The sequence below is a fragment of the Zonotrichia albicollis genome, chromosome 6, assembly GCF_047830755.1.
Source record: "Zonotrichia albicollis isolate bZonAlb1 chromosome 6, bZonAlb1.hap1, whole genome shotgun sequence".
In the NCBI taxonomy this organism is placed as follows: domain Eukaryota; kingdom Metazoa; phylum Chordata; class Aves; order Passeriformes; family Passerellidae; genus Zonotrichia; species Zonotrichia albicollis.
The window spans coordinates 30,067,655-30,094,813 of NC_133824.1; the positions used below are offsets into that span (position 1 = coordinate 30,067,655).

Sequence of the window (27,159 nt, forward strand, 5' to 3'; positions counted from 1 at the left end):
TCGCCGGGGCCGGGCGGGTCCGCGGCGGCGGCGGCTGCGTGCGCGGGAGGCGCGGCGGCGGCAGCGGCAGCAGCGGCGGGGCGGCAGCGGCAGCGGCGCGATGTTCAGCTGGCTGGGGAAGCAGGGCGGCGGGCGGGAGCGCGGCGGCGGCGCCGACCTGGTGCAGACGGTGACCGGAGGGCTGCGGGACCTTTACCTCCGCAAGCTGCTGCCGCTGGAGGAGCACTACCGCTTCCATGAATTCCACTCGCCCGCCCTGGAGGAGGCCGACTTCGAGAACAAGCCCATGGTGCTGCTGGTGGGGCAGTACAGCACCGGCAAGACCACCTTCATCCGGTAGGTGACCCCCGGCGTGCGCGGCCCTGCCCGGCCGGCGCCCCCGCCGCCCGCTCGGCCATCCTGGCTCGGCTCCTGCCCGGCACGGTGCTGCCTGCCGTAAATCCCTCCCACGCCCTGTGCGAGCCGGGCCGGGCAGCGCCGTGCCCTGACAGGCGGCGGGGCTGGAGCCGCGACCCTGCCGGCGAGCGGGGCTTGCCCAGAGCCTCCGAGCTGTGCCGAGGGTGTGCCGCTCCCCGCCCTGGCACACGCTCTGCAGCTCGCCGCTTGCTTCCCGTTCAGGAATATTATCTCCATTTCATGTTCTGCTGAGAAAGTGTAACCCCGTTGTCTACTTCCTCTTAGTTCTTGTAATCCCCAAATTGTTTCAAAGGAAAACCAAGGGCTTCGTGTTAAAACGGTGTGACTGCATCGGCCATGGGGGATCAGTTCATCTTATCTCCTCCCCTTTCTTTCCCAAAAGTAGCTTAATGCACAGATCAGATGTCATCATAGAAGATTAAGGCGACAAGAGTTTTGGGCAAAAAACCACGTGGTATCTGGAAAGTCTTCCCTTCCATGTGTGTTCATTTTGATCAATTACATTGAAGAAGCGGTATCACTACCAAGGCACCTTAACATTGTTGTTCCTGTTGCAGTATTTTCTGTCTTTCCTATATTCCTTATTTCTAAGTTTCCGGTAACTAATTTTTAGGAAAAATTCTAAGTTTCTGGTAACTAATTTTCTGTGTTTCCTATATTCCTTATTTCTAAGTTTCTGGTAACTAACTTTAAGCTGGAGCATATCTTGGGTAAGCACAATGCTATCAATCTATAAATATTTTGCATATGTTTGTCCCTCTCACATGCCCCTTACGAATCAATCTAATGATTTGCCCAACTCTGCAAGAGACACTGAGGGGTCACTTGGTTCACATTTTGACCTGCTTCTATCTGAAGTTCATTGTAGTCTTTCTGTAAAATTTACAAATATTTATCTTTCAGTTCCAAGGATTACAGGCAGCCTTTCCATAACACTGTTTTCTTTTTGCAGTGCAAAATACCTACCTCCCTCTCCCCTGAAGATCGATGTTTACCTTTAATCACCTGAGAGCTTTTCAGATGTTTGCAGAACTAATCATGTGTCTTTTCAGATTTTACAGCTAGTTAATTGAAAGCTTGAAGTCAAACATGATTTCTTTACTGATTATTACTGAACTCCCACAAATACATAAAAGAGGTGTTGCTCAGAGGAATATTTTTTAAATAGAAATATGGCTGTAATTGAAAGAAAAGAAGCTTAGTTTCACGATCTCCACAGACAGTCACAAGGTGGTGAGTGGGGGGAGGGGGTTTTGATCTGGATTTTGCCAACGTTTCTCTAGGTACGTTAATTCATTTTCTTCTTTAAAATTACAGTCGCCTTGTTAGTCTGTATATATTTCCTGATAAGTGTTATTACTTGGCTTATGGACAAGAGATGGGGAGAGCACAGGTAATATAGAGGCAGGCAGAATGGTCAGAAATATGTCCGTACCAGAACTTGTGCTGTCAGCAGCATTGTTCTGTTATTTGCAATTCATAGAAAACTCTGGGTCTCCCCTCCTGTAAGAGTCTGCCTTGGTTCAGACCACAGGTTCTGGATTTAGGGATATTCAGCTTTTCTATCCTTTATAGCTGCCCATATTTGACTGAAGTACAAGTCAGTACTGTGCTTAGGAACATTAGTGTTCCTTGCAGTGCCTTAGGTGTATTTTTGCTACTGTTGCTTTGTGAGTAACTTATCGCTTTAACAATAAAATGCTGAGCAAAAAGGTTGATTGATACTAATATACAGCCTGAATGAGAAGGGACCTATACTTTATTACAGTTCTTACCAGCTTTTTTAAGCGTTTGTCGGTGCCAGATGAAGATGCCTAGACAATTTTGACAGAGATGAAGTTTTCAAAAATGGTTTCTCATGTGTTTTGTTAAAATACTTGACTTGATGCAAGATGTGGCTTCTACTGTGATGTGCCCTTCTTTTTATCCTCTTACCCCTTTCTGCTGTGCCCCTTTTAGGAAGCTTGCAGAGCAGTTTAATCTTGTACAAGGTATTGGAGAAGACAGGCATTGACTACAGAGGCCAAATCTGTAGCAGAATATCTTCTATTGCTTCTAAAGGCTCTCACTGTGATCAACATTGCTTACCCCAGTGTTTTCTATAGCATAGATAATAGCTGGCTAAATCAGCATGAAAAAATGCTCCACTGAATATGGGCAGCAACTTCGACAATAGTGTCACAGTGACTGCTACTCAAAATCCAATTTTGAGGAGAAAAAGAAGGGCAAAAAAAGAGAAGTTCTTGTATGCTGTGTGCAAGACTTAGAAGAAGATGTGGAAAAATATTATAGTGTCCAGGTCATCCAGAAATAAATTCATCCTCTGGTAGCCTGAATCTCCCATGGAAAAATGTCATACCCTCTCAAGATTGTTATAATCCTGTATTTCTTCTAGATTTTTTTTCTTAGGATGAAGTAACACTGTAGGGGACTTATTCCCCCAAACCTTTTAATAAGAAAACATTATTTTAAATTTTAAATAAATAATTAGAAACTGCCTTTTGTTCACATTTCTTGACTTCAGAGTCAGGAGGGCATATTAGGTCTACTTAAGTGTTTACTGTTTGGTTTATGTGTGAACATAATAATTATGTTTAGTTGTCAGATATTTATTTGGAATTTACTTTGATTGAGACATTATCGTGAGAACTTCACATTTTCATACCTCTGACACATCCACATCCACCCAGTTCCTTCCACTAAGTCTTTATGGAAAACACTGATGTACCAGTGACTGAATGTCCCTGGGGATTAAGATATGGAAACAAACACTTCCAGGTTTCTAACAGCTTTTGTGTTTTTTCACTCCGTGCTGTTTATCCGCTTTGGCACTCAGAACAATGCAGTGAAACCAGTCAGTTTTGCTGTCTAAGGTGTAGTGTGGTGATAGTTTTATTCACTTATTTGACAGTGCTGACAATTCAAACAAATACATCCGAATGTTAACGCTTGTCCAGTTGTGTTTAATGAAGTGGGAGTATGGTGAGAGTCAATTGTTATCTTACATGTGAGCTGGTCGGCCTTGCAGTTTCTGTAGTTGTCTCAATTTCTCGTGCCTCTTTTAGGAAAAAAGGTGGGGACAGGAGAGGAGAATTGTACTGTATGAAAAAGAGATAGGAGGTAGTCAATGCAAATAGGTAGCTTCTTTCATTCTGTTTTAGAAGTGTAGGAGACTGATTTTTTTTAAAGAACTTATCAACATGAGACAAACCAGAAGTAAATTCCTCAGATTGCCAAGCTGTGCTTTTACTTTGCTCACAGGTATTACTCAGAGGTTAAAAATTGTAAACTTCCTGCTATTTAACTCAGCCAGAGCTGACTTTTGTGAAAGCACCCTTTTGTATGCATAATGTCTGGAGTCTGCAAGTAGTGTGCGATCACTTGTGCAGCTGCATCTATTTATTTGGGGGTGAAGTGGGAGGAAGGTCCCTCTTAATTTCTTTGGGTGAAGGCTGTAACTTTTTCACTATCTCTACATGAAAGCTTTGGGTTATTTAGAGCAGAATTCTTACACTAAAGCAAACATCTAGTTTTGCTGTGTTAATAAAAACCCTGAATACTTGGTGCAGTATGTTGTATGGAGGTGAACAGCCCTATAAAGGAGCCACGAGTTTATCTCCCAGGGCATCACAGGGTATCCCTGTTCAGTGCTGCTCTGTCCAGCTCACTTGCTTTTAAGCATTAGTGTGGCCTAGCTAATACATTTAGACTTCAGATGATAATGGGTATCTGCAACTGTGAGTAATCTTTTGTATCTCTGGGAACTTTGGAAGCTAGTTCTCCATAGTCTGGCTATCCATCTTGCAGAGGAACCTAGATGAATGTTTATTGGCAAAGCTGAAAGGTTATAGCCCAGGTGAAAACAGAGAAGAATCAACAGGATGTCTGTTGTTTGATCTAGACTGTCTTTAGGGCATTGGCTATTTTTAAGCATTCTTCCTGTGAACCTTTTTGAACTTCTTCTCTGCTGAAAATTCCTGAGAAGAGCATGTAGTTGCAGATGCTGAAAATCCAGGTATTTTCCTGTGGTAATGAAGCATTAGGTACAGAAACATTGACAGCTTTTCAGTTTACAGAAGACTGCTCTTAGCTTTTGTGTGGGTGGGTAAAACTGTTCTTTCTCACTGAGAAGAGTGATAGATTGTGTTGTGGCTTTGCCCATCCCACAGCTCCAGCCTGCAGCCGAGCACCACACAGCCACTCACACCCTGCACGGTGGGATGTGGGGAGAATCAGAATGGTAAAACTGAGAAAACTCATGGCTTGAGATAAAGACAGTTCAGTAGGTACAGTAAAAGAATCACAGGCAAGGCAAAGCAAGGAATTCATTCACTGCTTTCCATGGGCAGGCAGATATTCAGGTATTCCCAGGAAAGCAGGGTTCTATCATATATAGCAGTGACTTGGGAAGAGAAAATGCTATCATTCCAGGTGTCTCCTTCTTCCCCTAGCTTTATATGCTAAGCATGATGCCATATGGCACAGGACATCCCTTGGGTCAGCTGGGATCAGCTGTCCCAGCTGTGTCCCCTCTTAACCCTTTGTTCACAGGGTGGGGTGGGAAGCAGAAAAGGCCTTGATTCTTAAGGCCTTGAGTGTGAGTGCTGCTCAGCAGTAATGAAGATATCCCTGTATTGTCAACACTTTTCAGCACATATCCAGAACACAGCCACATAGTAGTTATTGTCCCAGCCAAACCCATCACACTTGAGCACAGCCAGTGCTCAAGAAGAGGCTTATTTTAGTCTGTACTAATTCTTGATGTGCAATTGTGAGCCAATCTTAATGGAAAATACCTGTGATGCAAAGTGATTTCTGCATCTGTTAATAGTTGTACCAGGCAGAGCATTGTGACTGTTGGGTGGGGCTTGGTATTTGGAAGGAGGTCTTGCCTTCCTGGATTGTTATCACTATAAAAGTCTGGTTTTTTAAAGCTGCCTTTATGACAATAACTTGAGAGTATCAATGCAGTTCAGTAGCACTTTATTCTGGTTTAGTCATTTCAATAAAGTGCTAATCAGAATTTGCACTATCAAGTTCAGAGCAGCAGAAAGAGATGTTGGAAATCATGAAAGATACTCCATACTTGTAACTCTTTAAAGCTGCTACAGATTCATGAACAGGCCATGAAATTACTTTTTTAGGCACCTAAAAGAGTGTCACCACTGAATTTCCACAATCATGCCATAATTTATGAGCTTTCGATAGATGGCAATTATCCTGTTACCCTGGAGGTGTCTGCTGCTGCATTTAGATCCCACCATGTAGTTTGCCTTGACCTGGGATGTGGGACTTCACTCCTGTGCATTTAATTCAATATATGTTCTTTACTGCTGCTCTTGGAGCATCTTCTGGTATATGTTGTCTGTCACCTTATGAGTTGCTGCCTCTGCGAGTAGAAGCCTGGGAATGACAATTTGTATCTATAGAGGACCTTATTTACAGAGCTCTCTCTTAGAGACTCTGCCTTGTAAAAGAAGGGAAATGAGGAAAAGCAGTGTTTGAAATAGAACATTTTATTGTGGCAAGTTAAAAACTTCTTTTTTAGAAGACGAAAGTAGAATTGATCTTTCAAAATCAAAGCCATTGATAATGCCAAGCTGGAAATTTTTAGTGGCTCTTGTGAGTTAGCCTTGGCACCCTGTTTTAGAGAACTCTGGTGTGCAATGATGTTCTGTAAAGAGCTGGGAACACACTTTGGCATTTCATGTGTTCAGCTGTTTGCCAGAACACTTGAAAACCCTGGATTTCCATGAGGGCTTCAACTGGTGAGCAATTAAAGGAGTTTTGTCTTCATTTAATTCAGATAATTTAATGATTTAATTTGTACAGTGAGGGATCTGCTGCATTTTACAAACCTGTGTGGGCAGAGAGGTTTGAGTGTTGTTTCATTTGCTTTTGGAGAGGGATCAGTTTTATTTCCCTGTTACTGTGCATTAGGTGCAGCTTATTCTAGAGATAAAACAGATTGTCATGTTCTGGCATGATTGTTCCTGTGTTCCTCCTCTTATGTTCCTCCTTCCTCACAAGTTTTAGTATTGGTATTTTTTTAATTTCTTTTTTTGGAAGCAGAAAGCTACAGGAAGTCTCATGTAAATAACTGTTCTATGCTCCCTGATCATAGGCTGAGTGAATTGGAGCCAATTTGCTAAGGCTCGTGGAAAACAGTCTTTGAAATATGTAACATATATTTAGTTTCTTAAATTCAGCTTCTGTGCACTGATCTATAAAGTTTGTGAATGCTTGGGTACTTAGTTTGAAAACAGAGAGATTGTTCAGCAAGTATAGATACTATGTAAAATGTTTTTTGCAGCAAAAGCAAACAGCAAGTGCCCTCAAATCAGTATTGATTTAGGAAGCTATAGCAGAATAGACGTAGCACTGTTGGATTAAGTCCAGAATAAACCATTATTAAAAGAGCAGCAGTAATATAGATGCACTAAAGTGTAACTAGTGCTGTCGCTGCATGCAGGACCACCCCCTGTGACTTAAGAAAAATTCTCATGTAAATCCAGTTTTGATTATGTAAATAGTTAAAATATACTTGATTAAAATTTTGGTGTTTTGGGTTTTTTATAGGAACTGCAGGGTGACATTGAAAATGTTTTGTTTTAGTCTGGAGCGCCAAGATGGTGCTGTTGTGCCTGTGGACAATAACACTCTTGCTGTAAAGTTAAGCAGAGCTGTCTGTGTCTCTCTGAAGGATGGCAGCTGTCATAGAATGTGTGCTAGAGAGAGGTTTGCTCAAAGGACTTGGCGCTGCTTTTACTTCTTTGCACTTGCCATCCATGAAGGGATGCAGACAGGCATTTTATGTAAATAAATGCCCTGGTTCCATTAAGTTTTATTACTTAAATACACACTAAATTAATTTCAGACCTTGTTGTCTGGAAAGTCAAGGCCCTCTGAGTTTGTGCCATCTCTTCTGTCAGTGGACTACTCAAAGGGAAGTGCAGGATGGTTTCTGGTGGTAGAGCACTGCCTGACTTGGTGCCTTTTGGAAGTACTTTAGTGTAGGCCTAAATTTCTGCAGATCTGACGTAGTTAACAATTAAGTTTTGATGTGCAGATCAAAAGAAAGAAAAAAATTCCTCATTCCCAAAGAGATAAAATTTTATTGTCTCATAGTGGTTCTCTTTGCCTCTGATAGGATGAGTTAAAGTTCGTGAGATCACACCAAGTTGATTAAAGAGTTGGATCTGTCAAACTGAATCTGCTCACTTGCAGCTGCAAACCATTCCCTTTTTGTACCAGCAGCACTGGTTTAGGCTTGGAAACACTCAGAAAAGCAGCCATGTGTTTTAGTGTAACCTGTAGCACTCAGATCTTTGGTAGGAAGCATCCACTTAAATCCCTGCAGTTTAGGGAGTGTTTTCCACAATATTTGTAAAGGGATTTACTTTATCCTTTTACCTAGATGTTGTGAAAAACTAAGTCAGTTCTCTTCCTCCTTCCCCAGTTAACAGAAATAATGAAATAAAGGAAAAATATGATCTTAATCTTATAGAATATGCATATCCTTGGGAATTTTCAAGCAAATTTGCTTTTGCCACGGATCCCAATCATTCATTCTTTTGGAATATTTAAGTACAAATATAGCAATTGTGTATAAATACATTTATGTGTTATTTACCTCCAGGTACCTGCTTGAACAAGACTTTCCAGGCATGAGGATTGGTCCAGAGCCTACCACAGATTCCTTTATTGCTGTAATGTATGGAGAAACAGAGGGAAATGTTCCTGGAAATGCCCTGGTTGTTGATCCTAAGAAGCCATTTCGGAAACTCGGCCGCTTTGGAAATGCCTTCCTGAACAGGTGAGATCATCTTGCTTTCTGTCTTCTGATGATTGCATTTAAATTTTGGCACGTTCTGTTTTGAACAACATGGAATAAATATAGAAGTACAAGCAGGGATGGTGGCAGTTCAGGTGAATTAAATGAAAAAAGGCAGTACTAGGTAGGGTGGCATTATGACAGAGATATTCAGTCATCTGAATAATAAATAGTTGTTAAAACCAGTTCACAGAAAACTGTAGAAATTATCCACTGGTGACTTGTTTGTGACTCCAGGTGGAACTCAGGATAAGTTTATGCAAAAATTCTACTCAATAAAACTGATAGGTTAGTACTATTTTTAAACTACCATTCAAAAAACAAGAGAAACAATTATTTTCCCTTTGGTGGTGTCTTGTTCCTTTCCACTGATTTCACTGGATATCTTGGTATAGATATTTGAAATTATGAATTGCTGGGATATATAAAAAGAGATACTAGAAGGAAAAGATTTGAATGTGTCCCATGGATAAAATAAAAGCTCAAGCTGTTTAGTGTTTAATATTAACTGCCTGGGTGTTCAGGTAGTTTCACAGATTAGGGAGGTAGTGTCAGTTTTTGCTGTGTATTTGTAAAAAGGGAAGAGTTGTTCAGGGGCTGTGAACATTTTGATAGTAAACTTAAGTAGCATGCTGAATATTTTCAGTTGAAAGTTAGTTACTAACAACTCTATTCTTATTGTCTGAGCAATCACCCTGTTTTCTTCCTGTATTTGATGGTAGCTTGACATGGAGGCCTCACTTTGCAAGCCAATTAATCTAAATTGGTTCTTTTTAACAATACAGTTTCCTGTTTGGCTGATAAATATTGGCATGCGTGTTAAAAGTTCATCATGTACAATTTTATCTGTTGCTGTGCTTATTCAAAGAAGAAAGTTTATAGCTGCTTACAGTTGGCTTGGCTATCGCTTTGCAGAAATAAGAATATGTGCTGTGGGAGACTGTAGTCAAGTCCCATTTTAAATAACAATTTTGATATTATTGGTTAAATTCTGTCTTCCAGATCACCATTCTGTTTCTCCCTTTCCTCACCATCGTGCTCTCTCTACAAAAAATTAATATGCTTATAATAAAAATTATATAAATTGTATTTTGCATAATATTTATTATTTGCACAGAACATATAATAATGGTATGTGTTTGTTTGGATAAATGGCGATGCAATTTTTTGCCTAAATCATCTAACTAGTTGTGTCAGGTTCCGACTGTTATGCAAGCAAGGTTATTGGCTAGCTAAAAAGATGTACTTTCAAAGTAACTGACCAAATTGCTCCAGTTCTTTTGGTGACTGTGATATTGTTGTATTGAAGTGCTGTGGGCACCCTTATATTCACCAACAGTCACTCTTACTCGTTAGCTATTCAGCAGAGATCTGGGTGCTTATCTTTCCCTAGCATTTTTCAACACTTACCAACTCATTTCTCTTTATGACTTAGATAAAATTGTCTTAGGCTTCAGTATCTTTGAGTTCCTCCCAGGTTACCTGTAATCATAGTACACATTTTACTTTGCCTTCTCTTATTTGCCATGCTGACAGTTCTTTTTATCCAATATTACATTTTTCATACCTGCCTCAATAGACTTCTCTCTACTTCCTCCTCCACTGTGTCCCATTTTATTTTTTAAATAGTTTCCCAATTCTGAAGTTTTGTTTTATGGAGGAACTTAAGGCTATGAACACTTGAACTATGAAGTTGAGTATCTTTTTCATCCAAGTCTAACAATCCAAATGACAGGAAGCAGGGACTGAGGTAATGGAAAAAATGAAGCAAACAAGAACACGGTATCACAATCAAGGCTTGTACTTAGTAATTAGCTGCATTAATTTATTATGTTACCTTGCTTTTGTTCTTTTTCCATGACCCCTTCTAATTGCCCCCTGTATCCCATTGATTATGGGAGGTGTTCCTCTATTAAACTCTTACTTATCCTGTATACTTTTAAGAAAAGTTGGGGAGGAAACTGAAGGTGTGGACCTAGGACCTAGTGTGTCCTTGGATGCTGGTGAGGGAAGAATACTGCATTATACAGTAATTTACATGCAGAAAACCATGTAAATAAATTAGTGCTGCTGGGAAGAAATGCACGGTCCTAGTCTATTTTCATGTGTCATAAGAAATTACAGTCATTCATACAACTGGTTCTGTAACACTTTTAAAAAAATCTCTCATTCAGGTGGATAGCATGTAGTTCTTTTTTTTGTGATGTAGCACTTGACCTGTATGAAGTGGTATGTTAAGAAATAGGTCTCGATGTTGAAAAGAGATATTCAATATCCACTATCATTACAGTTGTCTAAAATACTAGTTTGAGGCAAGATTTTTAACCCATCTTTAATCTTTATCTTATGGACATATTCTAAAAGCTAAAAAGCAGTTAATTCTGAGCTCATGCTTCTATTTCCTGTGTGTTTACCCATATGTTTACTTATCTCCTCCCATTGCCACTAGTGACTGCTGCAAAGAAGGCAGTGTCTGCATTTCTGAGGCCTGTAATTCTCTATTTTATCGCATGGTCTTTTTCAGCTGTCCCAGTTTGGGTGGTGCCTGAGTCAAGACACTGCTGTATTGTTCAGCTGGGCATAACAGTGCCTTTCTTCCCATAAGATAGGTCTAGAAACATCTTGGTGATACTGAACAAACACTGGGCTTTCTAAGGTTGGATGAGAGTGATAAGAAAAAATCTACATGGAAAGTCAGTCTTCAAATATATATGAAAGCTACTTTATGCTGTAGTAATGTATGTATTTTTGTAATGGTTCACATGATTAAATGTGTTTTCTTTGTCACTTATGCACATCCATTATGCTTCCATGTAATGTGTTTGCTTTGACATAGCACTGCCTTTAGGTTTTGGCAAGTTCAAATAATGTAATTTATGTTTACATACCCTCAGGTTCTGTCAGGCTTGGATGGCTGCTGTTTCCTTATGCCCTTTTGGGTTTCAGGGTGAGGTGCAGGTGATGCTGCCATTTCTGTTTTATCCAAGGCACACAGTGTGCTTTTGTTGAAGGTTCATTGCTACAAGGTCTCTTGCAGAACAAGGTGAAGTGAGGTGTTAGGACTTCTTTTCTTCTCAATTTCCTTTGAATAATTTGCATTATATAAAATACCATCTAGACTTTGATATAGTTTACATTTTGTATCTGATGCTTGACTGGTTGAACTCTTCCTAACTCAGATCATCCAAGGCCTTAAAGGTCTTGTTTAACCTCAGCACAGCTACAGTTTCCTGTCTGTGATACCCTGTTTTTTGAGGCACTGTGCTTTGTGAAAACATAGGTTGACATATGGCAGCCCCATCTTGGAGCCTGAGGCTGCAGCTTAACCCTGTGTAGGGCAGCCTTGCAGGAGGAGGCTGGGTTATGTGCTCATTTGTATCTTCAACTGCTCCCTGATAAGAAGATTAAACTCTTATGCAAATCTCTTAAAGGCAGGTTATGATGAAGGGCAGTGAAGTTCTTCAGTCACTAACTGTCACAGAAGCATCATTGTAGCTTGCGAGTAACACACCAAGTGTTCTGCACAGCTCTGAGTCCTTGTCAATTATTTATTCTTCTGTAATACCGCCATTGAATTTGCCTCTCGTTGCAGAGGCAGGAGGTTATTGTTTAGAGCATACAGTGTGTAATTTGAGCTCCTGCTTCTGGCAGTGTGATAGTTTTGGCTGGGTTTGTGGGAGGAATACTGGTGTTTTTCACTGGTGCTCCAGCCGAGGAGAGTGGTGGGTTAGGGAGTAGGGATCACTCGAACACTGCTAAATCAGGCAAGAGGGAGATGTGGCAAGAACTGGACCATAAACATATTGTCAGTATGGCTTTCTGCTTCCTCCCTTTCTTGGTCTTTAAGTCTGGGCATAAGCTGGAGTACATGAAGAATTTTCTCTTGTGTGTACTAATTTTGGTCCTAGCAAAATGGGTTTGATGCAATCTTTTTGATGTTGCATTTTCAACCCAAGTTGTCAGCTCTTGCAAAATTTGAAGTCTTATCAGCACTTAGATGTATGGTTTTACAAGGTTTCCCTGTGGGGTTTTTTTGAGAAGCTCTCTTCATAATTTTTGTTAAACACAAAACATAGCAGTTTGCCAGGATTCAGAAACTGTTTTGAGTCTCACTTGAGTCTTTCTAAAATCAAATATGTAATGGGGAGCTCTCAAGCAACAATCTGTATGTGAGCTAGAGCTATTGTTAATGGGCTTTTTCCCTGCTTTCCTGCAGGTTCATGTGTTCTCAGCTACCCAACGAGGTCCTGAAGAGCATCAGTATCATTGACAGCCCTGGCATTCTCTCTGGAGAGAAGCAGCGCATCAGCAGAGGTGAGTTGCAGAGCTTTATAGGCACCAAGCTCACTAAATGTTTTCTGCTCTACTGGACAAATCAGCATCCTGATCTCTGAGAAGCCTGTTTTAGTGGTACTGTATGTACTTTTGTACTGCAAGCCCATATTTTAAGGCTGGATGCAGCTTTGGAATTTTTTCTCTTGAAAGCTGGTGGGGGTTGGTATTTCTGTCATCCTGCTGCTATGGCTGCAAATGGCTACAGTTGCATGGTCTGTTGACTAATTAGTGCTCTATCACTCCCAAGAAAAAGCCTTATTTTGATAATTTTAATTGCTTTCCATGAAGTATTAATGACTCTAATATATACTATTGAAGTTCATGAATGAAGAAATGTTTCATAATAGCTGTAGGTTGGTCATGTCTGAAAAATTCAGGGATGGGGCCATAAATAAGGTGGGTTTTTGTGAGCACACCTGCTAGAGCTGCTTCTTAAGGTTGCTTAGTCATGCCATAATATAATACAGTCAAAGTGGAAGTCAAATGGTAGAAGAAGAAAGAGCAAATGAGAGTATTTTTAATAATACGAAAATTCTGCAGAGAACTGAGCACTGTTTATCAACTGAGCACTGTTTTAAACATTAGCCTGTCTTGAGAAAGTATTTAAACAGAACAGCATAATGTAAACAACTTTCTTCCTTGCATTCTTCAGCTGCATTTAAGTGCATGTTGCTTTTCTGTGGAGTTGTAAATGGGAGTGATGCAGGGTGTGGCTTATGCTGCCCTCTGTTTTCAGGCCGTTGCTTAAGAAATGGAAACTTGTGTTTCATGTCTCTGTCAGAGGAAATAAACAATTCTTTACCATATCACACCTGGAAATTTTTGAGGAAATCATGGTACAAGCACAATATATGGCAGCTATGCAACAGTAGTCTTGTCTTTATAATAAATTGATAGAATAAGGGACTAACTTCTTAGGAATATGATCTAAATTATGCTTACCTAATAAACTGGTCTACCAGATGCTTCTGGATTCTTTATTCAGTGATGTTTTGTCCTCTTTATTACTCATAGTCATGGCTTTCCTTTATGTGATGTGTTGGTGAAATAGTAGAGATGAACAGCATGAGAGCACTACATCTCTGCAGGCAAAGACTTGAATGTTGTGAAACCAGAAATAAAACAAATACTGCATGTTGGCACTCATATTTTGGACAAAAGCTTGAGAGTATGACTAATGATCTTTAATCCTGAAAAAATCTTCTGATAAAATGTCCACAAAATATCCAGATCCCAGTTTACACAGTCTGATAAAATCAGCAATGGTCTGCTTTTCCATTGCAGGTTCCAGCTCCCTTTTTCCTCCTCAAGTTAAAACTGACCCCTTCTTTGCTTGTTAAATCAAGAGAAAATTATATGTGGCAGCATCTGTTGCCACTTTCATAATAGTATGGAAGGGAACATGAAATAAGCAGAAAACTAGAGTATTACATTAATATACCACTGAAAAAGTGAACAATTGTTTAACCAAATTCAAGACCATTAGGTAATGCTGTGGAAGTCTCAGACTTCCAAGTGCAGGACAGAGTTGTGTTTCTCTCCACGTTATGTTTCACTGGTAGTCCTGTTTTGCCTGAAGGACCATGACTCTTCACTACCATCTAGAATTGCTCCTGGGATTTAACAAAACATGGCTCTTGTTCCCTTGTTGTTCAGAAACTCCTTGTCAGGATGGTATGTGCCTTATCAATTGTTACAGCCTAGCTTGGCCTGCCTTTGATATGATAGACTTCCACCTAATTTGACATAGTTCAGTGATTACCTCAAACTCTTACCTGTTTCACAGGCTTTAATTTGATTAATTTTTTTACATGTGATAAAGATTGTTTTTAATGTGTCCCTTGTCATAGTTCTCTTATCAAAGTGTAGTTCTCCTGTATGCCGTTAGTTTCAATCATGTTTAAAGTGTCGTTGTACCAAATATGAGGTTTTGGGAGTTGGCTTTAGAGCACTGTTCTCTGTGTCCCAGGCTTTGAGTGCAGGTTAAATAAAGGTTTCGTACACTTAGGCATCACCATTCAAGGATTTATTTACAAGTGCCTGTGCATTTATTGCATGCACATACTCTGTGCTATCATGATCAGAAATTCCTACACTCAGCCTTGGCTGAAATACTGCATAGTCAGATACATTTCCTGTAAATGGCTTTTGGGCTGCTTATGCAGTTTGCATATAGATGGTTTTGTGGGGCACAGACTTGACTTGTCCTGTGATGCTGCAAATAGCAAGGTTTGTCTGACCTGGTTCTTGAAGGAGTCAGTCTGACTTAGACGTATTTATGCTATAGGTCTAATTTAGCACATTTTGAAGTTTGAGTTGCTTTGATGACTTTCTAAATTATTGTGTGTAAATGTAAGCAGGATTGTACAAGGTGTTTTCTGCTACCCCTGAATGTGTCTGTCAGAGAGGGTTCTGCTTTCTAGAAGTTTACCTTCTGTCTAACATTGGTAAGCTACAGCTTTTCTTATTTAAAATGTTTGATGGAAGACTGACATTACAGGGCCTCAGTGTAAGACCATGTCTCTTTGCTGTTGGTGGTTTTTTCCCATCTCACAAGCTGCATCTTAACTATTTACCTACGAACGAATGTAACATCTGTACAATATTAAAATCTGACAGGTATCACTAGGAGTAAGTTGAAGCCTTCAGAGTCCAAGAGAGGACTCAAATAGTAGCTTTCATTTTAACATGCAGGAAAACAGCAAAGGGACTAAGTAAAATTTGAGGACATGCACTATTTCCCAGCATGCTCTATTTTTAACTCTGGAAAGCATCCAGAATGAGGGAGCTTATTTCTTGAAGGGTCAAAAATATACACAGAGGGCAACATGTAAAGATGTCTCAAGACACAGCTTTCCCGCTCCTGTTGTCGGCAGGAGGGTGTGCCAGAAGCTTCCTGCCTGTCAGTTCAGGGCCAGTGTAAGTGGCTGGAGGAGAATGTGCAGATGTCTGCCAGCATTGTCCCCTGGGCAGACAATGCCCGTCCCTGTGCTGCTTCTGCAGCATCACTGGTGATGTTCACGCCCTTGCAGACAGAAATGTCTGCGTGGGCTGCAGGATTGGGAAAAATGAGTGTCTGGCAGGATGTAGGGAGGAGCCCCTTTAGGAAGGGAGGGGGTGTTTCGTTCATGACTGAGTGGTGTGAGGACAAGTGTTTCAAAGAGTATGGGGAAAGAGTTCAGGGGAAAATGGATATTGTTTTTTTTTTAAAAACAAAAGGCTCCCAGTACATACTTAGCTGTTCCTTACTCATACTAGATGAGTCACATCCATGCCGAACCCAGAGCCTCATCACCAGTGGTGACTCTGCGGATTAGATGTGTCACTTCTGAGTAAGGAGTTCCTGAATACTGTTTGTTGTACGGATTAGGTACCAGCTGAACCTGTAAAAGCATTTAGACAGGTGCTATGAATAGGCTTTCCTTTAGAATGTGATAAAGCTTGTTTCTGATGAGGAAGGTGATGAGGAAGGTCACTGCTTGTATTCTGTAACCTGTCATGTCCTCAAAGCCATCAGCAATGTACTCACATTACTTGTAAATTGTACTTTTTAGTCTGCTGTGGCGAAAATAACAGCAAGTGTTGCAAGGTAAGGAGAGATCATTTTCCTTCCTAATTCAGACAAGCAGTGCTAATAAAGTGATCAATATTGCAGTGATGAAGAGAGATTGTGATTAGACCCCCACAGCCCTACTTAGCTTTGGTGCTGTGCTGGAACCAGACTCCTGGAAAGAGGCAAATGCGGGTGTGAGACAGAAAAAAGGACAGTGATAAAAAACAGAAGGCGTTAATAGTGAGACTGGACCAAGGAAATGCAGGATACAGTTGTCATGACCTCACTGCCCAAACATACTGTCCTCTTGACTGATAAATCTCCTTTTTGCCCCCAGGCAGAGGCTGTTACCCTCTTGTTCTCTGTCCCCAGGCCTACACTCTCCAAAACTCACTTTTCTGAATGGTTAGACTGTAACAACATGTTCTTCCTTCAGGCTACGACTTCTGCCAAGTCCTCCAGTGGTTTGCTGAGAGGGTTGACCGAATCATCCTGCTTTTTGATGCCCACAAGCTGGATATATCTGATGAGTTTTCAGAGGCCATTAAGTCATTCCGGGGCCAGGATGACAAGATCCGAGTGGTGCTCAACAAGGCTGACCAAGTGGACACCCAGCAGCTGATGAGGGTCTATGGTGCTCTCATGTGGTCTCTGGGGAAGGTGATCGACACGCCAGAGGTGCTGCGGGTCTACATCGGCTCCTTCTGGGCCCATCCTCTCCGAAACACAGACAACCGGAGACTCTTTGAAGCCGAGGCACAGGATCTTTTCAAGGATATCCAGAGTCTCCCACAGAAGGCTGCTGTGAGGAAGCTCAATGATCTCATTAAAAGGGCAAGACTTGCAAAGGTAAGAAGAGAACAGAATTGAATGAGCCTTCTCTGCTGCTCCCAGTGTGTCCTTTCTCAACCTTGCCAATTTTTCTCCTGCTATAAAGTATGTCTTTTTAGGGCAGTTTTTAATCTGGGATTGAATTGTCACTTTTTCAAGGAAAAGATAGTCACTTGAGGAAAAAGCTATTGGTAGAAGACAGGATCTCTAATTTCCTGTGCAGTTATCAAATCAAATGCATTTTCCTTGAAATATATTTTAATGTGAACTGCTAATCAGAAATGAAGAGGACTTGCAAATCCATCAGTATATGAATAGTTGTTTGGGGATGTGTACCACTTCCTGTGTTGGCTTATTTAAGTTTCTGAATAGGAAGATAGACTTTCAGGAGTTTTTGATGGGGTTATTTTTGGGGGTTGGAGGGGGGAATGAGGGAGGGATGTTGGTTTGGGGGGGTTTTGCAGCCTGAGCTTTAGGGCACCCTGTAGAAGTTGCTTCTTTGAAAATTCCATTTAAAATCACAATGATGTTGGGTTAAAAGTTGCTCTGATCCCAGACCAACTTCGGATCCAGTCTGTTTTGTAAATGTTGGCAGCATTTTGTTTTCATTTGTTACAATCATTTTGGCATTTAAGGAGGGTCAGTAGAGTAATTTTTAGATATTTCTATGAAATGTAAAATAAAAATTTATAAAGGTAAACACAGTACACAGTGGTCTTAGGGATATGTTAGACAGTCCCGGAAGGGGAATAAACTGTTTATGTGCAGGAAAGCAGCAGTGTAATCCAGTGGCATTTTTCTGCCTTTCAAAGTGCTCTCAAAGTATTGACAGTCAAAAATAGCTTTTTACAGTGTTGAGTGTGGGGTTTCTTTTACCTTATTTCTATGCTACCCTCTTCTTAATGTTTTCTAAAGCATTTACAGTAAATTGAAAAAAAGCAAACTCTTAACAGGCTGTCAGATTTAGGCATTAGACTTTTTTTTTTTCCTTCCCTAAGTCCTGTGACTCACTATCCCGTTTTGGAGATGGGGACTGTTCTTATCTACAAGAAACACATGTGCATACTGGCAGACCTTAGGCCACTTAGAATACACATGTGAAACTGTTGGTGCTTATGAATTATAAACATATTTTTCTGAGTTCTGAGTTTGATAGAAATATTTTTTTAGATATAAGATCCAAAAAATTGCTCACAATTATTTGTAAACTCTCTTAAAAATACCCTTACTGAATCCATTCTGTAGTTCTGGAGAAATACTTACATCTGTACTCTTAAAAAATTTCATGGGTTTATGCTTCTTTATGCTGGAGTTTTTTTCTCCTCTATAGAAATGTACATTTATTTGCCATTAAAATGCATATGCTCTTTTTGGATATAAGGAAGTGTTGTGTGAAATTTGTGAACTTAAGATGTGCACATAAAAACTGGCTACATAATTTTTCTTTTAAAAGCAAATTTTTTTTTTCTGTTACTTCCTAAACAAGTAAGGAAATGAATGGGCAATTGCCACGTGCAGATTGTGTAAGGTTTGTGTAAAATGCTATAATACACACATTCTGTCATGGTTTAGTAGGTATTAAGTATTACACTTACACAACACTGAAGCAATCACTTGTTTTACGGATGCTTTTTAATGGTAATTTGTCTTCTCCCAGTCTCCAAAATTTCACCTGTTTATTGCTCAACAGTTTGACAGACATACATAATTTTTAACTATTTTTTTTTCTGTGTGTTTGAAAATTATAACTTACTTCTGATTTGTGGACAGCTACATTCTTTTAAAATGAACAAGGACCAGATGTAAAGACATCCTGTAGTGGGGCCATTTGGCTGCTGTGGTCCTGCAGCGGTCAGAGCTTAGGGCAGCATTACTTCTAAAAGAAGGCTTTGCCCTGCTGCCTTCCCTCTTTTGTGCAAAATGAGTATCAATGTCCACACAATGAGCTGGATAGGTGAGCTCACCTCAGTCAGGAATTGCAACCACTGTTTCTGTTCTGGAGCTGATCACTTGTTCTGTGGCCAAGCAGATCCTTTTGTTGGGGAAAGGTGGTGGGAGAAGAGATGAATGGTTTAGAATAGAGGCATAAGGAAGGTGGGCAGGATGGATATTTTGATGGCAATGCAAGAATCAATGCATTTAAAGACATCCTAGATTAGTCTTTAAATGTAAATGTAAGTCTTTAAATTTCCTTGTGAGCTGGAAAGGCTCTACTTCTCTCCCTAGGGCTTCACAAGGCAGTCATGGCTTGCTGCTCCTGTTGGAACTGGCTGCTCTGTCATCTGCATAGGTGGCTGCATAAATACAGACTATAGGTACTCGCTTTTCTGTCAGTAAATAGGTAGGAATGCAATATCACTCCAAATAGATAGCTCTGCCACTTAGCATACTTGGATTGCTGGAGGAGTTATCCCATCGATACCCACAATGGCTGCTGTGGCAAATGAGCTACAAATCATACAGATGGACCAGTGTGGCTGGAGCTCTGTGTCAGGATGTGGGGTTTGTGGTCTTGCCTTTTCTCTTGCTGTTGGTACTCACAGAATGCTGTACCAAGCTGCTTCTTAAAAGAGCAAGTGTGCATCTGTATTTCCTTGAAATGTGTTTCCTTTCTCTCTGCCCCTCAAAGGAATGCTGAAAGCAGCAAAAGCTAATAATAACTAACAGGCAGCTAACTGTTCATGTAAACATGAAGTTCCAGAAACAGTAGTTGATAATATCTTTCCTTAGGGAAACATATTTCTGTTTCTTTTTATCACCTAGGTGAGGAAACCTACTGCTAAGTGTTGGTAAACACTAGTTTTGATTTCGGTTTTGCTTATTTTTAGGTTCATGCTTATATCATCAGCTATCTGAAAAAAGAGATGCCCTCTGTATTTGGGAAAGAGAATAAGAAGAAGGAACTGATCAACAAGTTGCCTGAGATCTACATTCAGCTGCAAAGGGAATACCATATTTCAGCAGGGGACTTCCCTGAAGTCAAGAAAATGCAGGTAAGATGGTAGATTACCATTCTACTGAAATAACTCTTAACTTTGTAGCAGGATTGCCAAAATTGAAAAGGTAGAACAGAGTATCTCAGTATTACAGCTGAGGGTGTAGAGCAGTTGAAATGACAGTCATTTGACTGATATGACAATAGAGTGACTTGGAAGTGCTACAGACCAAAAAAGAATGGTAACTTGCTTAGTGTGCATTCACTGATACAGGACTACATAAAGACTATGAAAATAAGGAATAAAAAAATCTGACCTACTCTCCTTTTAGTCAGTACTTGGTCTCTCCTGGCAGGAAGTAACAAAGACTTTGTGCAAATAAAATGGCAGTGAACACTCACAGCTTAAGGGGCTTCTTTTGAATCCTAAATGTGGTTATATTTATCATTTTTGTGATAGCATCAAATATTTGTGTAGGTGAAGATATCATGAGTCATTAGTTCGTTTTCACTCTACTCTGTTCCTGTTCTTACTGGTATTTTTTCCCAGTGACTAATAAAGGCAATGTATTACTTGAAAAGTCCAGCTAAAATCCTCTTGCTTCTGAAAACAGTCTTTGGCTTTTTTCTTGTCTATGAAGGAGAGAGAGAGAAGTTCTAGGTTTATGCTCTCAACTTATTTTTAAATATCTTTTGTCCCTTCCTCTTTTGGGTTTTCTGCAGTCTTTCAGCCAATTTTCTGTCACTTTCTTGCCTATTTATTTCTGTTCTCTAGTTTGAGACAAGTTAGAAAATATCCCAGGGAAAAACAGCTAGTGTCATGTTAGTAGTGATTTCAAGCATCAATTGGCATTTTTTGCATCTCAGATCATAGACTTCTTAAATGGCATTTGAATTAGAGGATAATTCAGCTTGAAAGCTGAAGAACAAGAGATCAGGAGCCTGCAGTTTGCTCTGACCATGGACTAGTCATGAGTGTGATGGAGGATGTTTTCCAGACATATCATTCTGACAGCACACGTGGTACACTTGCACAGCTATCATCAGGAGTGATGATTGGCTGATTATCTATACAAAGGCACACATTTCTTTCATAATCTAAAGTATTTAACCTGGGAATCAACTACTGGCATGAGATAGCAAATCACTGATGAAGCATAAGATGTATTCTAGCTAAGTTTTCACAGGCAGGATTGGTGGAAGCATTTCATGAGTTAGGCTTTGAAAGGGGATCCTGTGGCAAAAGTTGACTCTTTCTCCCCTTGCTGCTTTTGCTTGTGATGCAGAGTGAGAGAATGAGAGATCTGAATATTGAAACAAAATTTGAATGAAACTCTGTCAGACTTACAGTACATGTCAGTTCAGCCTCAGCAGCAGATGGCAGCAAATATTACAGGATACTGTGATACAAATGTCACAGTCACTTCTGTAATGAGGAGCAAAATTGTGAGAAAGCAAAATTGTGTGAAAACAAAATTGTGCCAAAACCAATAGCAAGTTGATCTTGGATTCCTGGTATTTATTCCACTACATACATTTATTCTGATCATGTGCTGTCAATCAGGTGATTGTGTATAAATGTCACCTGAACAGAGTTTTTGGTGACTGTTTTTACCCTGTGCTCCAGGTTTCTTGGGTTCATGTCATGATCATTTTGATATGTATAGGAGCAGCTCCTTGAGGTGATATAGGGGATTGGTTAAAGCAATTTAACATCATTTTACAGAAGGTGGGAGGTGGCAGTGGTGGTGATGTTTGAATTTTTTTAACCTTTTCCACTGTAACTTTCTCTTTGTGGCAAGCATTTTGCATGTAGAAAAAATGTAATAATTGCCTAAAGCATTTTTAATTTTCTGATGCTGTGGTGTAAAACGTGCTTGGGCTTGTGTTGGAATAGTACATATTACCTAGGTAAACATCTCACTGGTGTTGGGATGAAAACTCCAGAAATTCTGCAGGGAGCATCTGACTTCATGAGTTCTGGCAGCACAGCTATAAAACATTGCTGCTATCTCAACTCAGCTTTTCTTTATTAATAAAGGACACATTTTCCTGACCTAACCACAACCAAGAAATCTAATCTATAAAATCAAATCAGTCCTGCAAACATTTGATTTTATTTTTAACTCTGAACTCTTGCATAAGTGCTAGCAGGACTGAGGACTTACTTGCATGCTTTCTTTGATGTTTGGAAGAAATCATCAAATGGAAAGTTGCTGGGTAACATTCATCAGCTGCTGTGGTTTTATCCACTGCACTTCGAAATTTGTATTGTAAATGAAATTTAATAAATAAACTCATATACTGTTGCAAAATTGTCTTAGTGTGTTTGATGAAATATATTGGTACATGTGTTTAGTTTCTCCATCAAGAGGAGTTTCAGCTATAGAACCAGCTTCAAAAGATACTTATTTTAATTGCATTATCACTTGACTATTTTAATTTTAAGCGCATTCTTTAAACTTTTCAGTGCATTGGAATGGTTTTTAACTACTGTCACTGTATCATTCACAGGAGCAGTTGGAGAATTGTGATTTCACTAAGTTTCATTCTTTGAAACCAAAGCTAATTGAAACTGTGGATAACATGCTGGCCAACAAAATTGCCTCCCTGATGAACCTAATCAGACAGGAAGAGAGCAACATGCCCACAGAGATGGTACACGGTGGAGCGTTCGATGGCACCATGGCCGGACCTTTTGGCCATGGATATGGGGAAGGTGCTAAGGAAGGAGCTGATGAAGAGGAGTGGGTTGTTGCCAAAGATAAACCTGCCTACGATGAGATTTTCTACACTCTGTCACCAATCAATGGCAAAATATCTGGGATTAGTGCAAAGAAGGAGATGGTGACTTCTAAACTACCCAATAGCGTCTTGGGGAAGATCTGGAAACTTGCAGACTGTGATGGCGATGGGATGTTGGATGATGAAGAGTTTGCATTAGCAAAACATCTCATCAAGATTAAACTGGATGGATATGAACTGCCTGGCACACTACCTTCCCACCTGGTGCCACCATCTCACAGGAAACCTTTCCAGACAGCAGAATGAACAATACAAGGAGAAGAGCAAGGATTTTGAAATTCCCACAGGAAATGTGTTGAAAATACCAAAATTTGAAGTTAAGCTTAGATCCTTAAACCTCACAGCACATTTCACACAAGCTACTGAAGTTATAAGCATGGCAGCAGGGAAACATTCGTGTTGCTGTCCCTGCTGACCTTCACTCAGACATGCTTATCACAAGTGCCTTATAATAGCTCTGTCATAAGGTGAAAGCGTTTTTGTAGTCCTGTGTCCATGTCTTGCTGCCTTCACAACCGTAAAGCAGAAAAGACCACGCATAAAATTTGCTGACCTTCACCAAACCTAAATACTTATCAACCCTGTATCCACACTATCCTAAATAGCACACTGAAGCTCAAAATGTTAAATTCACCTGCATATACAAAGAATATTTAGATGCTAAAAATGTACTTAAGCCATTAAGTGGATGTAAGCATTTCTATAGTCTAAGAAAAGGCTGATATAAAAGGAAATCCTTTTCTTTCTTTTTATTGTGTAATTGGAATTAGAAAAAGATAGAATAATAATGAGGAGAGTCTTGTAAGTGCTCAGAATGTGAGCAAACCTGTTTTAAAACTTCAGATTCTATCTAGAACTGCAAAATAGTAAATTTTTTTTCGGTCTGTCATTGTGTCTTGTCTGAAGAGCAGCTTCTTCAGTTTTACACAGCACTATATAGTCAGTATTATCAATAGAAGAACTGAGATCTCCTTTGTTCCTCGTATTTAGAGTTTTCTTTGCAGTTTAAGCTTAGCTTCTCTGCAGACAATGAATTTCTGAATGGTTCAAAGTGATAGCAGAATGGTTTCTTAAGCTGAAAAAACCATGTTTGCATTGAACTTAAGCCTCACTTTCTGTTCAGAAAAGGTGTATTGCTCAAATTCAGCCTCCTCAAAGCACATCAAATTGTATCGGAATATTTTCATTGGTATTTAATTTCTATTTACAGCTAATTATACAGTTATGTCTGTTTATTTTTAAATACGTAATATATTTAAGAGAAATTTTTAACTCTTTTGCCAACATGTAGCTGACAACCACAAAGAGAGATTCAATTCTCATGATAGCAGATTTGAAGGATGGGGAGGCAAACAGAAACTGTTACATTGACTGTAATAAGTGTAACTCATCCCTCCAAATATTACTCCTTTATTGAAAACAATCCATGAAAGGAATGGATGATTAATAAACATTTATTTTCCAACAACACACAATCAAAGTTGAACATACTGTCTGCTTACAACTGATTTTTATCAGTACCTTAAAAGAAGACAAGTCTTCGGCCCTGTGAACTTGAGTCTTTCAGGGAGGGCCAGTTCTTTCCTAAAATCAAATTTGGCAGCCAGTTCTGGTCTATGGTATGAGCAGGAATTGATTTGTATTCCATTTGTAATAGGAAAGATCCTACATCAAAGGTACTGTAGTTTTGAGCACTTGTGAAGTCTCAATAAGTGGCAGCACCAATGCCTTCTGAGACACAGCAAGCCAAAAAGTGCTTTAACATCCTTGTGATAGGGGTGGGGAGGAAATAGTTTGGATATTGTCTCCCAGTTAAGGTTTTAGTCACACTTCCATGTTCAGTTTTGTGGGTGATCTAAAAAGCCTCAGCTTCTTTTTTCAAATCATGTATTTGTAGGTTGTCGGGTTTAATACTTCACATCTTTCTGGACCTCTCATCTTTCTGTATCTGTTCTATTCTGAGGTGCAATTTCCATTAACTGTGTCAGGGCACTTGCAGGGGAAAACAATGATGCTATTTTAAGTAATGGCAGAACGCCACCTTTACCTCGCGAGGCTTCTGGGCCTGTATCAAGGATGTCCTGGCTTAGCTGAATTGTTCTGAGGACTTGATTTTTTTGGGTGTTTTGTTGTTTTGTTTTTTTTTTTAATTCTTAGGTGTTTTTCCTATCATTCAAGCATACCGACTTTATTTCTGTTAGACCTAAATTAGGAGCCAAATTAACCTTAGTGCATCTCTGTGCACTTCAGTAGAGCTGTGAAACTTGACGCTGAGTCTATCTGTGTGACTGTACATCTGCAGAGTAACTATTTTCTATGTAATTTATTTTTGATTGAAAAAAAAGTAGTCTGTAGACATTGCTGGTGTTGAAAAAGAAAAAGGCTGCAGAAGTAGTAAGGTGTGTGTGTTTGTGGGTAGTGTCTGCAGTCATTACCACTTCATACACTACTGACCAATTTAGTACTAGTGACTAGTTTAATCAGGACAGCCACCAGGAGAAAGAATGCAAGCTTGTGTATTGTGACTCTTGGAGTGTAGGCAAAACTGAGAAGATCTGGCAAGCTGCTGATTTTCCCACTCTGCCTTACCTTGCTTTGCAGCAGCACAGGGCTGCAGCAGGGGACTCCTGCTTGAGTTCCCACCACATGCAGCTTCCAGGGGTGATGCTCCAGACATATTGGAGCCATGTGATCCCATGCCATTTGAAATATCCTCCTTCAGTGAGAAGAGCAGGGTAGTTTCAGTAGTTTTATTCTATTTTTCTAGTTTTGTTGGTAGTAAAATGGAGAACACAGCCTTTTCCTCGATCTCTGTGACAATATGCTAGCTTGATCTTAAGGCAGACAAATTGAAATACATCCTTTTGATAAGTTAAAAAATTTTGCCTAGATGGGGTTGTAGTATTTAGCTTTGTGTTCCTGTAGAATTTGGAAGATGAATGCATGAAGCATGTATAGGAGTAGACGTGGATTTTCTCTGGCTGTCTGGAGAAATAGGAGTGTTTCATGGTTGGCATACACAGCTACATTAGTCTATTTCTAGGTATGTATTACCTAGGTACTACATAAATCTAGGTGTGTGGTACAGTGAACTTAGATGATAGGAATAAAATACATTTCATGGGAACTTCAAACAGCAGTTTCTTGCACAACTAAACTGATGGAGTAGCTTGCTGTTGCTCAGGGGAGGGGTTTTCTTCTCACTATGTTCTCACAGGTCCATGGGCCTCCCCAGTTTCCCTTGCTGGCTGTCTGCAAGCCTGTTCAGTTAAACCAGCCACACACAAGCGTTTGGGTAATGTTCTGTGGAGTTAGTGAATCCGTGTGTTAGAAGCATGGAAAGTGAGCAGGATTGCCTTGTCTCAGGATTGTTAGTATGCTCTAAGTAGTTATTTTAACAGCAGTGTGAGGTAATCTCTGGTGTTCAGTTTGTTGTTAATGTCTACTGAAGAAAGGTGAAGATGTTGAGTTGGTTGGATATTTTATGCGTAGGATTTTAATAACGTTTTCTGCAAGATCATTCAAAGCTGTCTGTAATTCATCCTGTGAAATCTGTGCCCACTGATGTAGCCTACTGTCTTAAACTAAAAGAGAAACTGCTGCTTTTACCCTTTCTCTAACTATTCCACAACACAGTATCAATTTACATTAATTTTTAAATCAGGAGGAGGTCCCTTTTGTTAATTAGGTGTGGTGTGGATTTGTGTGGAACCTGGTCTCAAAGCAGCAGGTATGTGGTCCCTGGCTTTCAATATTGTTTATTGCCAGCACTTGAAATGCACCCTCTTTTTCTTTCCATCACTTTCTTCCCTTCACAATATGCACTCATTTTAGTGGCTCTTTAAATTGTTGGATCTCAAGCAGAGTTTGAAGTGTATGGTTTGATGGATATGTGTAACTTAGCACTGAGGAATGATCATGAACTTCATTTTCTATTTCACATGCTCACCTTTTCTAATATTTTTGTTAAACACTGTTTTCACTTAAAAGGCACTATGATTTTTGAGGAAAGGCTTGATCTGTGCAGTGTGCTTCAGTTTGTCCAATTAGGCAAACAAAGTTGTAAGTTCATTATTGTTGCACTTTTATTACACAGTAAATTCTTTGCAGATACTGTAATATATTTTAATATGCTTTGTAATCATTTTTAGAAAGCGGTGATAAAAATTGCTGATTTAATAAACTAATATTGAACTACCTGAGATTCTGGTTTGTATGTTTCTTTCTGGAAGATAATCTTTCAGTGACTCATGTTTTGTAATCCTGCTACTTAAGGCTCATAGGCAGAGTAGCTATTTGGCAAGCTGCTGATTTTCCCACCTCAGTTTATGTATCCATAATAGGTTCTGGCTATTTCTTTTCTGTGCCCTTGAACTTGTTACTGAAATTGCTGCTTGTGCCATGGCTTGGTTCCAGAATTAAATTTATCCGTAAAGAATTAAAAAAACT

General features: G+C 39.8%; 1 protein-coding gene across 1 annotated transcript; it reads left to right on the forward strand.

Moving 5' to 3' along the window:
- On the forward strand, positions 1 to 26,912 carry EHD4 (EH domain containing 4). Its single transcript, XM_074542983.1, has 6 exons — positions 1 to 336; positions 8,057 to 8,233; positions 12,468 to 12,565; positions 16,576 to 16,988; positions 19,799 to 19,963; positions 22,420 to 26,912. The coding sequence occupies exons 1-6, from the start codon at positions 101 to 103 to the stop codon at positions 22,954 to 22,956; spliced, it is 1,626 nt and encodes a 541-aa protein (XP_074399084.1). The 5' UTR covers positions 1 to 100; the 3' UTR covers positions 22,957 to 26,912.
- The last annotated feature ends 247 nt before the right edge of the window (positions 26,913 to 27,159 follow it).